The sequence below is a fragment of the Chiloscyllium plagiosum genome, chromosome 13 (genome assembly GCF_004010195.1).
Source record: "Chiloscyllium plagiosum isolate BGI_BamShark_2017 chromosome 13, ASM401019v2, whole genome shotgun sequence".
Classification (NCBI taxonomy): domain Eukaryota; kingdom Metazoa; phylum Chordata; class Chondrichthyes; order Orectolobiformes; family Hemiscylliidae; genus Chiloscyllium; species Chiloscyllium plagiosum.
In genome coordinates, this window is record NC_057722.1 from 56,272,244 (window position 1) to 56,287,461 (window position 15,218).

General features: G+C 39.8%; 1 protein-coding gene across 17 annotated transcripts in view; it reads right to left on the reverse strand.

The window, feature by feature from the left end:
- dlg1b (discs large MAGUK scaffold protein 1b) overlaps window positions 1-15,218 on the reverse strand; it is a 471,082-nt gene that overhangs the window by 284,497 nt on the left and 171,367 nt on the right. For all 17 annotated transcript variants that reach the window (XM_043702491.1, XM_043702499.1, XM_043702490.1 and 14 more), the window contains one exon: window positions 11,847-12,011. In XM_043702491.1, the coding sequence (XP_043558426.1) occupies window positions 11,847-12,011 (165 nt within the window). The remainder of the gene's footprint in view (window positions 1-11,846; window positions 12,012-15,218) is intronic.

Genomic DNA, 15,218 nt, shown 5'->3' on the forward strand with positions numbered 1-15,218 from the left:
AATACAAGACAAACATAATTCATAAAGTTCCATGCAAAGACTGCATGAAACACTACATTGGACAAAACAGGCAGACAACTAGCAAACACATCCACAAACACCAACTAGCCACTAAACGCCACAACCAGCTGTCCCTAGTAGCCATAAACACAGATGACAAGGACCACAAATTTGACTGGGACAACACAACGATCATGGGACAGGCTGAACAGAGGACAGCCAGAAAATTTCTAGAGGCATGGCACTCATCCATGGACTCCATCAACAAGCACATTGACCTGGATCCAATATAACGGCCACAACAAGAAAAACCGGAACCAGCAACCGGAAGCAGCAGAAACGGAACCAAATAAATTCCAGAAGAGACAGTACAGCAGCGCTTCACAGGAGTCTCCAAAGCAATAATGATGTCACCAAGACAGGGGACGAAACATCAGCAAATCAACTTCCCAGCTCAGCAAAGCTACCCATAACCACAGCAACTGAGCTACAAATCTTTATGCAAACCTTATGTTATATTATCTTCCAGGCTGTTCACCAACAGTAAATATCTGCATCTATTCTCACTTTGAAAAGCATTTTTTTAAAAAGTTAACTAACCCTATTATCAACTCTCAATTCCACCAAAAAAACCTAAATAGTGAGGGTGTCTACAAGTATAAGAGTTAAGTACTGTCAGCCCAAATTGATTACTCCTTTATCCTGAGACTGTGCTCCAGTGTTTTAAATTCCTCATACAGATTAAACCCTCTCCCAGAAACTACCTTATGTAGCCCCTTCAGTATCCTGCACGCTCCAATAAGATTGCTTTGCATTTACATCAAAGAGAATATAGATCCATTTTACTCAGCTCTTATCATAGGCTAACTCACTCATGCGAGGGACCAATTTAGTGAAACTTCACTGTACCACTTCCACATGGTCTCACCAAATTCCTTTGGGCAATAATTGCTACAATCATAGCAAGACACACTTATTCCTGTGCTCCAACCTTGCAACAAGAGCCCACAGCCAGTTGCCTGCACTAACTTTCTGTATTGCTTGCAGGAACACATCCAAGGCTTTATGAAATTTACAAATGCCACAAAATTTGAAATACTCCTGCTTTTGCATTCTTATGAATGAAGTGAATAACCTCTCACTTTTCCACATTATACTCAGTCTGCCATCTTGTTCCCAACTCACTCATTTGGTCCATATCTCTTTGCAATCTATGTCCTCCCAGAGTTTACTTTTCACCTCACTTTGCATCAATAACAAAATTGGGATACATGACTCCCTGGCTCTTCAATTAAGTCACCAATGATGATTGCAAATAACTGAGGTCCCAGCACCCACCTTTGCAGCACTCTATATTCATTGCTTACAACTTGAAATAGTTTCATTTACAGCCACAATAGCTCCTGTTCATTAACCAATCCTCTTTTCATCCAGAGTACTCTAACTCTGCAAGGTCTTATCTTGCCTACTAATAATTGCTGTACCATCTAATCAATGCATATTACATCTATTAGATTCCCTCTAATGTGAATATATTAACTTGGAACAAAGTAGAACTTTTCACATCTCAAAACTTCTCTGCATTTGATAAGATCGTGGCTGATCAGACTGTGGCCTCAGTTCTACTTTCTGATCTACTCTCATTGCACTTTAACAATCAAGAATCTAATAGTTTTAAAAAGATTCAATGACCCTGCCTGCAATGCTCTCTAGAAAAGAAAATTCCACCGACCAACAACCCTCTGAAAAGAAAGATTCTCCTCCTTTTTATACTGTGGAGAGACTAGAGTTAGGTGACAATGAGAGTAAACATTCATTCAGCATTCACCCGATGAATTATTTTCAGGATTTTACATGGTTAAACCCCCAAAATTGCTAATAAGTTTGAAAAAAGCACTTCCAGTAAGTAAACTTATGCTGACTTAGACAAGTACAATATGATTTGAATAAATGCATCAATATTTACTTAATTATGTATTCCAGAATTTTCCCAATGACTAATGTTAGGCTAACTGGGCTATAGTTGCATGGTTTCTCTCTCCTTTCTCTTACATTTATTAGCTTTCAATCCAATAGAATTGTTACTGAATCTAAGAATGTTTTAAAAATCATAGCGAGTGCACCCACCAATTCTACAACTCTTTTTTCGAACCTTAAAAGTGTAGTCCTGTAGGTGCTAGGAACTTGTCAATTTTAGTTCATGTTTCTTAGATACTATTTTTATTACCTTTATTTCCTTATTTTTGTAGCATCTATTCCTGGTATTCTACTGTGAAGACAGACAAAATGTTGCCTCTGCTATTTCCTCATTCCCCACAGTAACCTTTCCTGTAGGTTTCAAAATTAGTTACTCTCCATTGTAAATATTTACAATGTTTTTATATTTATGGCTTATTTACTTTCATATTCCATTTTTCTCCTTCTTTAAATCCAACATTTTGATGGTTTCTCTAACATTAAACATTGGACTTGCTACTGTTACTTACAAACTGACAATCTTTTAATATTAACCTTAAACGTTCTAATCTCATCACTGATGGATCTAATGAGACTTTTTCAATAGAATGTATTTTTGTTAAATATTTTGAATTGTTTATTTAAATGTTTCCCCCTTTTCATTTAGCATCTTATCTTGTAGTCCATTTACCGAACCAATATTTGCCCATACATTTTAGGGGATCCTTGCCAATTTGACTCAAACTGCATGAAGATTAAAGTACAGGTACCACAAACTCAAACTTCAGGCTTTCTGGCTTCAACACAGTCCAAGTATATACCTATTGTTAGGCGGCCTATCACTACCTACACTAGCAGTGCCTAACTCGTGACATTCCTAATTTCCACCTAATTCTTTCTACTTCGTTATCTTCTGAGGCTAGACCCTTTCTCATTAATGTCCTTATGCCATCCTTTACTATTACAGCATCCTTTTCCACTGTGCCCATCTTTTAAAAATATTGCTTACCCTGGAATATCTATTTGCCAATTTCATTTTGCAACCATGCCTCTGTAATGGTAATTATATTTCAGCAATTTGTCTCTATTTGTGCTACTTGTCCATCTTTCAAGCATTCTAAAATTAAAAACCTTGAATTTATTTTACCAATTCCTCCATTGACCTTATTTGTTAATGTAAAATTAATATTAAACTCGGTCATCCCACTCTGCTCACCTTCACCCAGATTGCTATACTGTTAAGGTGCCTTGACTTCTCTCATTGAATTTCTAAATTCTCATTCACTGAACTCTCCTCATCCTCTATCAAAGTCTTGCCCACAACCCAAGTTATACGTTCAGCCAGGACACTGGCCCCAGCCAATTTAAATGAAGCTCAGCTCAACAGAACAGCTGGCCCTTCCCAGAATCCTGATGGGAGTGCCCTATGATTCAAAACTCCACTTCCACCCCACTCTTTTTCCATATGTTCAATTCCCTACCCTTGCTCGACCAGATACCAACTGGTACATGGCTAACAATCCAAAGACAAATATCTATGAAGTTCTGAAATTTAATTCAGATCTCAACTCAAACTGCCTCAAAAAATAATGCCTAGTTCTATTTGTTGTTGCTTTCTACATGGCCCGTGAGAATAGGAACCACCTCCTCCAACCACAAGGAAACATCCTTCACCTCAGCACTGGGCAAGGAACACAATATCCCCTGACTAGACTGCCTATCATCATTACTACACTCCTCTTCACTCCCACCACTTAAAGATCAGCCTGTATCATGATGCCGTGATCAGTTTGGTATGCCATCCTGAAGACCTCTTTCTGATCCATCATCACAAGATCCTGGTATCTGCTGGACAAAATCAAAGACTAAAGCTCCTTCATCGATACTTGCTGTTTCCCCATGCTTATCTACTCTCAGCTCCTGCCCCTTTCATTGACGAACTCAACTTCTATCCAGTCTAAAGGGGATGCGTATTAATCTCCAGCAACACACTAAACTTATATTAGCTTTGCAACTGCTTTCAGATCATTTGTGTCAAAGAGTTGTCTAGATATGCATAGAATGCCCCAACTGCAATTCAACTATAAATCTATTGTTGATAATTGTCATGGCTTTATCTACTTGTACTACTATCTTTAACGAATAGCTCAATTTCTGTACTCAATTTAAAATCTTATCATTCAAGGTGTATTTCCATCCTGTACTTTTTATTCCAAAATTATATTACACATCCTTTTCTACATTAACCAACACATATTTCTCTTTTTCAGGTCTTTCACACCCTTCATTGAATTTCCTAAAGCCACAACTTGTCATCATCTGCAATTTATTTTAAACTTCTTAATTCTCAGATAATTTATAGATTTAGTAAGAAATCCTCAACATGGCACTTGTTGGGGGCAATCAGTACACTTTCCATGCCAAATAACTTACCTTTTTTAAACTTCTGGTTCAATTCTGCCCTCCCATCTATGGCCATGTTACAGATAATTTCACGTTGACTAGTTAACAACTTACTGGATGCTTTTTTTTAAACATGTACATAGAACCTCCCCTTCCATCGAAATGTAAGTAGCAAAGTGAGAATGATACCAACTAACTCATTTTTAAGCACTTATTAATGATCTTCATTTTTACAAATTCCATCAATTTTGTCATAAACTGAAGTCAAACTAGTTTATAGCTAATGGTTTTTATTTTATTCATTTGAGAGATATGGGCATTTCTGGCTGACCAGTATTTATTGTCCACTCCTCATTGACCTTGAGAAGATGGTAGCGAGCTGCCTTCTTGAACCACTGCAGTCCTTGTGCTGTAGGTTGATGCATAATGCCTTTTGTCACAAAGCTAGTCATTTTTTTTCCTAAAAGCTGTTCCTCAGCTCAAGGAGTTCTCTGTCCTTGATTATTTTCAGAGGTGCAATAAACCGGACCAGGCTCCGATCAGCCTGGTTTGGTGCAGAGATGAAAAGGATTTTGAGAGGCCTTTGGTTTATATGTGAACAGATGAGACTTCAGGCCAAAGTGGTCATGTTTTAGAAGTGACCTGTATAATGAAAGGGGAGTGGTCAGCTCTCTAGCTGAGCTGAGCAGTTTTAGTTCAATCTTGAACTGGGAAGTTCAACAGGGAGCTGTGTGGAAACTCTCACTCTTTTCTGCCCTTCAACTTCAACCTATAAGCAGGTGTTCCATTTATACTGGTTTTTAAAGGGAGATTGCTTATTGGGACTGTTGTGTATATTCGGAAGAACATAATTAAGTCTAGTTGGATAAATTGAGTTCTGTAGGGGTCCTTTATTATGTTTTTTATGCTTCATTGTGTAATTTTGTGAATAAAGTTGTGTCTGTTTTAAAATCTAGTAGTCAACCTAGCTAACTTACTCCGGGTAATTTTCACTTTACACTTAACGAAACAAATTGCAAACCTTTGGTCTGCGGCTGCCTGCTTAAGAATGTTTTGAGTGGTCTGGCTTAGTCCATAACACATTCGTGAAGTAATTCCAGGGTTTTGGCTCAGTGAAGTCAGGGTGGTAAGTGTTTTGGAGGGGAATGATACTCCCATGTAGCCGCTGCCTTTGGCCTTCTACATGGAAACAGATATAGGTTTGTAAGGTGTTTTCTAAAGATTTTTTAGTGAATTTCTGCAGTGCATTTTGTAGATAGTGTACACTGCTGCTACTGAGTGTCAGTGGTGGTAGAGGGAGAGGATGCTTGTGTTTATGATGTCAATCAAGTGATCTCCTTTGCCCTGGATGATATCAAGCTTCTTGTGTGTTGCTGAGGCTCCATTCATCCAGGAAAGTGGTGAGTATTCCATCATACTCCACACATGCGCCTTATAAATGGGATTCAGGCTCTGTATAGTCAGGAAGTGAGTTACTCAATTCTTTTCTTCGTCATGTTGATTCAGGGTGAAGCATTAGCTAAAACATCAGCGATAGCTCCACTGCTTTTCATTGAAACAGTGTCACGTAATCTTTTACATTCATCTCAGGTGAGCTTTGGTTTAATGTTTCTTCCAAAATATAGCACTCCCATGAATGGAGCACTCCTTTCGTGTTGCACGAGTGTGTTGATTTTAATGTTCAAGTCCTGAATCAGAAAGCCTGTATCTCAGATTAAGGTTACACATGAGCCACAGCTGATATTTAATATGCACATCATTTCAAATGTCAAACATCTACTAAAGATCTGAAAGGAGAAAAGCTTTCCCGAAAGGACTTGGGGAAGTTCACAGGTATACAAATAATTAGCCAGTCTCAGCTTAAAAGGAGCCAGTCTCTTTTGAACAACGAACACTTCACTGTGCCTCCAGAATAGAAAGACACATGTTACTGAAGCACAGAATGGACTCACATGCATTCTTCTGAATCCATGGTTAAAGTCTTGCAGTCCTATTCAACTTCAATTATTTAGTTTCAGCTGGATTTACAACACAAGTTGAAGAAAAATTCTCCAAATTGTTCTACCAGTTGAAGCGTCTACAAACTGTCTTTCCAGAACATAACTCTCCATTGATATTCTGCCTGATGGTCACATGTTTTTTGGGGACATCAGCTTTGAAGGATGATGGAAAAAATAGATTTATTTCAAATTCTGTGAATACCTTTTTCGCCCCTAAAACAGGTCATGTTTACTACTGCAACTTTTTTTTTTAATGTGGCATTTCTTGGAAACTGTATTCTAATTAAATCAATACTAGCTGTTGCATTCCACTTAACGTTATGCAAGGGATTGTTATACAAGGTCAAGGTTATGTCACATTGAAAGTATTTAGATTAAATATTGCTGTGCATAAGACTTCGTCCACAATCATGCACCAGCAGATAATTCACAATTTATAACTTTAATTCAATGATTTTAAAGACTCTACAAATGGAATGCAAATCAAAGACTCATCTTACTGCTTTTGAATACTAAATTATTATTGAGACAGTCTTGCGCATGCACAATGCTGGTTATTTGCTGCATACAAGTTAATTAGATTTTGAGAAACAAAATTAAAGAAAATGTTGATAAATCGTAGTAGGGTCTGCAGTATTCTCATTTTTGTAGAGAAACAAATTGATGTCATAATGACTACCTATAACTGGAACTGTGAATGAAAAGGTTAAGCAAGACCCTCAACTACTGAGAGAGGTTACTACATTCAGTGAAAATGGACAATCCAGAGGGGATAGAATCAAAGAGTGGGGGTGCTGGAAAAGCACAGCGAGTCAGACACTTCGAGCATAACCACTTCAGCAGGAATGAGGGGTGGACCAAGGGAGCTGAGAGATGAATGGGCAAAGGGTGGGGCCTGGGGGTGGGGGGGGGGGGCAGCATGGAATGCAATAGATAGATGAAGGTAGGGGTGAAGGTGATAGGTCGGGGACGAGTGGACCAGTCAGAAGGAAGATGGACAGGTAGAACAGTTCAAGAGGGTGGTGCCGAGTTGGAAGTTTGGATCCTTGATAAGGTGCAGGGAGGGGAAATGAGGAAACTGGTAAAATCCACATGGGAACCTCCAACCACATGGGATCAAAATGGAAAATGAGGCGTTCTTCCTCCAGGCATCAGGTGGCTAGAGTTTGGTGGCGGAGGAGATCCAGGACTTGCATGCCCATGGCGAAATGGGAGAGGGAGTTAAAGTGTTGAGTCACAGGGTGGTGGGGTTGTTTAGTGCACGTGTCCCAGATATGTTCTGAAACAGAGTCATAGAGATGTACAGCATGGAAACAGACCCTTCGGTCCAACCCATCCATGCTGACCAGATATTCCAACCCAATCTAATTCCACCTGCCAGCACCCAGCCCATATCCCTCCAAACCCTTCCTATTCATATACTCATCCAAATACCTCTCAAATGTTGCAATTATACTAGCCTCCCCCACTTCCTCTGGCAGCTCATTCCATACACTTACCACCCTCTGCGTGAAAAAGTCACCCTTTAGGTCTCTTTTATATCTTTCCCCTCTCACCCTAAACCTATGCCCTCTAGTTCTGGACTCCCCGACCCCAGGGAAAAGACTTTGTCTATTTATCCTATCCATGCCCCTCATAATTTTGTCAACCTCTATAAGGTCACCCCTCAGCCGCCGACGGGCGAAGGAAAACAACCCCAGCCTGTTTGGCTCCCCCTGTAGCTCAAATCCTCCAACTCTGGCAACATCCTTGTAAATCTTTTCTGAACCCTTTCAAGTTTCACAACATCTTTCCGATAGGAAGGAGACCAGAATTGCACACAATATTCCAACAGCGGCCTAACCAATGTCCTGTACAGCCGCAACATGACCTCCCAACTCCTGTACTCAATATTCTGACCAATAAAGGAAAGCATACCAAACGCCTTCTTCACTATCCTATCTGTGACTCCACTTTCAAGGAGCTATGAACCTGCACTCCAAGGTCTCTTTGTTCAGCAACACTCCCTAGGACCTTACCATTAGGATGTATAAGTCCTGCTAAGATTTGCTTTCCCAAAATGCAGCACCTCGCATTTATCTGAATTAAATTCCATCTGCCACTTCTCAGCCCATTGGCCCATCTGTCAAGATCCTGTTGTAATCTGAGGTAATCCTCTTTGCTGTCCACTATACCTCCAATTTTGGTGCCATCTGCAAACTTACTAACTGTACCTCTTAAGCTCGCATCCAAATCATTTATGTAAATGACAAAAAGTAGAGGGCCCAGCACCGATCCTTGTGGTACTCCACTGGTCACAGGCCTCCAGTCTGAAAAACAACCCTCTACTACCACCCTCTGTCTTCCACGTTTGAACCAGTTCTTTATCCAAATGGATAGTTCTCCCAGTGAGATCTAAACTTGCTAATCAGTCTCCCATGGGGAACCATGTCGAACGCCTTACTGAAGTTCATATAGATCACACAAAGGCCGCTCTGCCTCATCAATCCTCTTTGTTACTTCTTCAAAAAGCTCAATCAAGTTTGTGAGACATGATTTCCCACGCACAAAGTCATGTTGACTATCCCGAATCAGTCCTTGCCTTTCCAAATACCGGTAGACCCTGTCCCTCAGGATTCCCTCCAACAACTTGCCCACCACTGATGTCAGGCTCACTGGTCTATAGTTCCCTGGCTTGTCCTTACCACCCTTCTTAAACAGTGGCACCACGTTAGCCAACCTCCAGTCTTCCGGCACATCATCTGTGACTATCGAAGATATAAATATCTCAGCAAGAGGCCCAGCAATCACTTCTCTAGCTTCCCACAGAATTCTAGGGTACACCTGATCAGGTCCTGGGGATTTATCCACCTTCACCCGTTTCAAAATATCCAGTACTTCCTCCTCTGTAATCTGGACATTTTGCAAGATGTCACCATCTATTTCCCCACAGTCTATATCTTCCATATCCTTTTCCACAGTAAATACTGATGCAAAATACTCATTATCTCCCCCATTTTCTGTGGCTCCACACAAAGGCCGCCTTGCTAATCTTTGAGGGGCCTTATGCTCTCCCTCATTACCCTTTTGTCCTTTATGTATTAGTAAAATCCCTTTGGATTCTCCTTAATTCTATTTGCCAAAGCTATCTCATGTCCCCTTTTCAACTTCCTGATTTCCCTCTTAATTATACTCCTACTTCCTTTATACTCTTCTAAGGATTCACTCAATCTATCCTATCTATACCTCACACATGCTTCCTTCTTTTTCTTAACCAAACCCTCAATTTCTTTAGTCATCCAGCATTCCCTATACCTACCAGCCTTTCCTTTCACCCTGACAGGAATATACTTTCTCTGGATTCTCGTTCTCATTTCTGAAGGCTTCCCATTTTCCAGCCGTCCCTTTACCTGCGAACATCTACCCCCAATCAGCTTTCAAATGTTCTTGCCTAATACCGTCAAAATTGGCCTTTCTCCAATTTAGAACTTCAACTTTTAGATCTGGTCTATCCTTTTCCACCACTATTTTAAATCTAATAGAATTATGATCGCTGGCCCCGAAGTGCTCCCCCACTGACACCTCAGTCACCTTCTTTCCCAAGAGTAGGTCAAGTTTTGCACCTTCTCTAGTAGGTACATCCACATACTGAATCAGAAAATTGTCTTGTACACACTTAAATTCCTCTCCATCTAAACCCTTAACACTACGGCAGTCCCAGTCTATAAACGTTCCACAAGTTGACGTTCCAAGAATATAGTTTGGTTCACCTTATCAATATCGGAATCTATAACATGCTCAAGGAGAATATTTAATAATGGTAAACATACTGCTGTGTACGACCTGAAAATCCAGCCCACACTTGTAAATTGTCTCAAACTCAATGTCCAAGTCATATTAGATACTTTGTCTGAAGAGAAAAGGGTAGATTTGAAAGTTATCGGTAGCTCTAATGTAGAACTTAGCACATGTTTTCCAACTGGCTATCTCCAAATCCCATTTCAACAGCTGGTAGAATTTAAATTACTTAGTGAATCTGGAACATAAAGTTAGCCTTTGTAATGGTGACCACAAAAAAGTATTACTGACAGTTGTAAAAGTCTGCCTGGCTCACTAATATTCTTTAGGGAAGGAAACCTGCCATTTTTACTTATTCTGGTCTATTTATGATCCCAGATACCCAGCAATGTGGCTAAGTCTTGTCTACACTCTGAAGTGGCCACTCAACTCAAAGCAAATAAAAATCAAAAGAACTGTGGATGCTTTACATCAGAAACATAGAGAAATTGCTGAAAAAGCACAGCAGGTCTGGCAGAAATCAGAGTTAATGTTTCTGATCCAGTGACCCCTCCTCAGAAAACGGTACATGGCTAATCACTTACTCACAAAATATTTCAGGAAAATTGGGTTCAGATTGATAATAGGAAAATACATAACGTACAGCATGCCTGACTAGTTTTAAAAACTTTGGTCTTCAAGATGGAAACTACTATAAGCTTCATTATATAAACCATTAAAATGTTCAAAGCTAACATCATAAAGTTTTCAAAGCTCTGAATAGACATGCCCATGTAATATTAATATAGAAAAACTCAAGGCCTGTCAAAACAGATGTTAGAAAAATGAATTGATAAAGAAGGAACTGTGTCACCCTTTCAAAGAGGAAAGCAGAGAACCCAGTTGCATTTCAATTCAGTTGAGAGTTTCAAATTTTTTGAGTGGATTTGTAAACAAGCAAATTCTAACAACTTCATATCCAAAGTTTGAGAAAATCAGTTGGTGCTCCATCTGTTAAACTGCTTGCATGAATGGACGCTAAATTGTAAAATCAGATTTCAGTGTCATTTTCCACCTTCAATTTTCAAAAACAGTTTATCTTCATAACTTCTTTAGAGAGCAGTCTTTATCACATTGAACTGAATGATCCAAGTTGACTTGACTTTTGCTTTGACAGAAAAAAAGCGTAAAATATTTTGATGATCCAACGACAGTCCTACATGTCAAGCTATTCAGCGCAAGTTTTTTTTAATTCTCCAATTTTGTAAAGCTCCAAATAAATGAATTTCCACCCCAAAATCAAAATATCGTTTCAGTAGATGCAGGATTCAGGACAATGCTCCACTTTTGCACCTGCTGAAAAGAGGTTGCCTATCACACTTCCTCAAGCAGAACAGCCAGCTCTGAAAATGCTACAATAACCACTCTACTACCAGAGCAAGACGTTCACTGCAGCACTGCAGTCTCCCAAGTGCTGTTATTTCCAGGGTTACACATCATGCATTAAGTTTTTAAAAGCTTTAGAAAAACTTTAAGTCAACAATATTAAAGGAGTATTCCATACTTAAAGGGTGAATACATTTTGCTGCTGCGTAAAACATGATTGTTCACTAAATCACCTTTTACTGCAGCAAAACAAAAAAATGTTAGTCTGATTAGTTGGGGGTTAAATATCAGTTACCAGTAATAAACAATTGATAAATTGCTGGCTTGCAGAAGTTAAAACCTTACCTTCATTGGGGATATATGTGACTGAGAAACAAATCCATGTATATTCTCAATCTGAGATAGGTTCTTCTCTGACACATGTACAAGCTCAGGGCCTTTCACATCATTGCTAATCTGCGGAGAGCTGTGTTCTTGTTGAGATGCATCGTCATCTTGATAACGATATTTCTGTAAAAATGGAAGAAAAACAGGATACTAACAAATAATGCAATTTCAAAAAATGCCAAATCAATTTCAAAATTAAACAAATTTCTAAATATGTGAAGACACCTTCTCAATTTTAAATAACTCCTATTCAAGGATTTTCATTGATACAACCAAGCTATCCACTTAAATTCAATAAATTTCATAGAGAGGAAGCAGCATTTTGTTGATAATGTGTGGTTAATTAAATTTCATAACAAAATATCCATTTGATACACAGATATTCTTTTGAACTTTTAACTGTGCTCAGTTATTCCTGTGGAATTCTAAATATGATTTGTGAATTTGTACCACCAAACATTTGGGGCTAAATTTCTCCGGTCTCCAGAGCACAACTACAGCTCCCTGCTATTTTACCAGCAGCCTGAACCTTCAGGATGCCTGTCTAATTAATGGCCATTTAAGGGCCTACTCATATAGTCAGGGGAATTCCACCTGTAGCAGGAGAGGTCCATGCCAAGCATTCAGCCTGGCAGGTTTCCCTGGTGAGGGTTTCATAAGTTCTCCAGGTCACCCATCCCTCTTCCACCCTCACTGGGGCCTGCAAACCTGTCTTGGCAAGTGTCTGGACTTGCCTTAAAGTTCGGACTCCACCTTAAGACTGGTTGCAGTCCCAGCAGTGGCCACTAGTTCTGGTGGTGCTGCTGGGACAAGAGAGTTTCCAGCTATTTGATTGGCCTGCAGTATGAAAGCAGATCTTTTCAGGTCGGGGGAACAGCTCACTCCAGCCAAGAAATAGCATACTATTATTACACAAGGGAGATGCACTCTTACTCCTCCTTTCTTCACCACCCCTCCACAATCCTCAATGTATCTCATGCCATTCCCCTGCACATTTTCTTCAGATAATAATCCAAAGCCCTCTTAAATGCCTCCGTTGAACCTGCTTCCACTCTATACTCTGGACATGCTGCCATCAAACAAATCTCCAGAACTTAACCACAGTGCTTGAAAAGCACTCCACTGCCTTTTTAAAAAAGTTATCTTAAATCAGCCATTCAACAGAAATTGCAGACATCTAAGTGGTGCAGTTTAATGATAAATTCACCACGTTAGTAGTGAAAGCAATAGAGATGTAAACTTACCTTCACAAATCTTATTTAGCACCCAACCTTTCTAAAGCCCAATCCAGTTGACCAAATCGCAACAATCCTGAAGGGCCTATACCTGAAAAGACTATTTTCCTGCTCCTTGGATGCTGCCTGACCTATAGTGCTTTTCCAGCACCACACTCAACTGATCTCCAACATCTGCAATCCTCATTTTCTCCATGGCAAGTAAATTTTTCTTACATAAAGGGGTGAAAACTGCACACAGATATGGTTTCAGCAAGGCAAGGCACTGCACAGCTGCAGTTAGACTTCTTTGCTCCAGTACACAAGCACTCTTGCAACTGAAGCCAACAAAGCTTGCGTCTTCCTAACTGATTACTGCAGACACTCAGGTCCCTTTGTACATCAACATTTCATAATACGGATGAGGAAGGACACCACTTCAACTAGGACAACACATCCATCCTAGGACAAGCCAAACCGAGACATGCATGAGAATTTCTAGAAGCATGACATTCCAACAAGAACTCTTTAAACAAACAGATTGACTCAGATCCCATTTACCACCCCCGAGAAGAAAAATAGGAAATTACATCACCACCGGAAATGATGTTACGAAACCAAGGAGAGCTAAACATAAAGAAAACGCAAGCCATACTACTACTGTTTCATCCGGAGGCTCACTGATGTTACCTTGTATGGTGATGAAACATCTAAAAATGAACCTTCCAGTTCAGTGAGCAAACCTACATCCAGACACTTCATAATCTATCGCAATTTAAATAAGACTCTGCTTTATTATTTTAATGTGGACAACTTTAAATTCATTATACTACTATACTTCATCTGCCATTCATTTCCCCACTCACTCAACTTGTGTAAATTGCCTTAAAGGTTCTTTATTTTGTCCTCGCCACTATCAACTCCAGTTTTGTGTTATCAGCAAACTTGAAAACATTACATGTGAATCCCTCATACAAATCATTGATATATAGTATGAATAGCTAGATCCTAAGCATGGATTCCTACAGTATGGTATTTGACACTGTCATTGGAGACACTTGCATTCCTACTCTTGTTTCCTGTGTACTAAGCAATTCTCAAGCCATGCCAATATATTACCACCAGTGATATGTGTTCTGATTTTGTATACTATACTCTTATGTTGGACTTTATCAAAAACATTTCCAGTAACCAAAAACACAAAATATTACTGTACTTACACAACTTTTAGTCTTGTTGAAAAGTGTATAAGGTATGAGCAGTCGGATAAAGAGTTAAGTTTGGAGTTGCATGACAAAGGCTCAGCTAGCATGACTTTGACCAGATAAGAACTTGCAGTAAACAATGAGATGCTGGAGGCAAGGGTAGTGGCTCAACGAGGAAAAGAACATCCATTATATCATGCCTGTTAACTTGTTGAGGAACATCCATTGTGAAATGCCAGATGACTTAATCTTTACTGTTGATGCTCACTGATTGTAACAGTCACCCAATCAATATAGATGTTGCCTTATTTAGATGCTGCTCCCAGTAAGTAATTATATAATTCCTTAAGAATCTTCTGTTCAAGAGAAGACCGAGAACTCATGTCTCTGTGCACATGAGCGATCATTCTCTCTCTCTCTCTCTCTCTAGAGCCCTGAATAAAGATGGAGGAGGTCGATAGTCACAGGTGAGGTGCCGGATGACTGGAGGTTGGCTAACGCGGTGCCACTGTTTAAGAAGGGCGATAAAGACAAGCCAGGGAACTATAGATCGGTGAGCCTGACCTCGGTAGTGGGGAAGTTGTTGGAGGGAATCCTGAGGGACAGGATGTACACGTATTTGGAAAGGCAAGGACTGATTAGGGATAGTCAACATGGCTTTGTGCATGGGAAATCATGTCTCACAAACTTGATTGAGTTTTTTGAAGTAATAACAAAGAAGATTGATGAGGGCAGAGCAGTAGATGTGATCTATATGGACTTCAGTAAGGCGTTCGACAAGGTTCCCCATGGGAGACTGGTTAGCAAGGTTAGATCTCATGGAATACAGGGAGAACTAGCCATTTGGAAACAGAACTGGCTCAAAGGTAGAAGACAGAGGATGGTGGTGGAGGGTTGTTTTTCAGACTGGA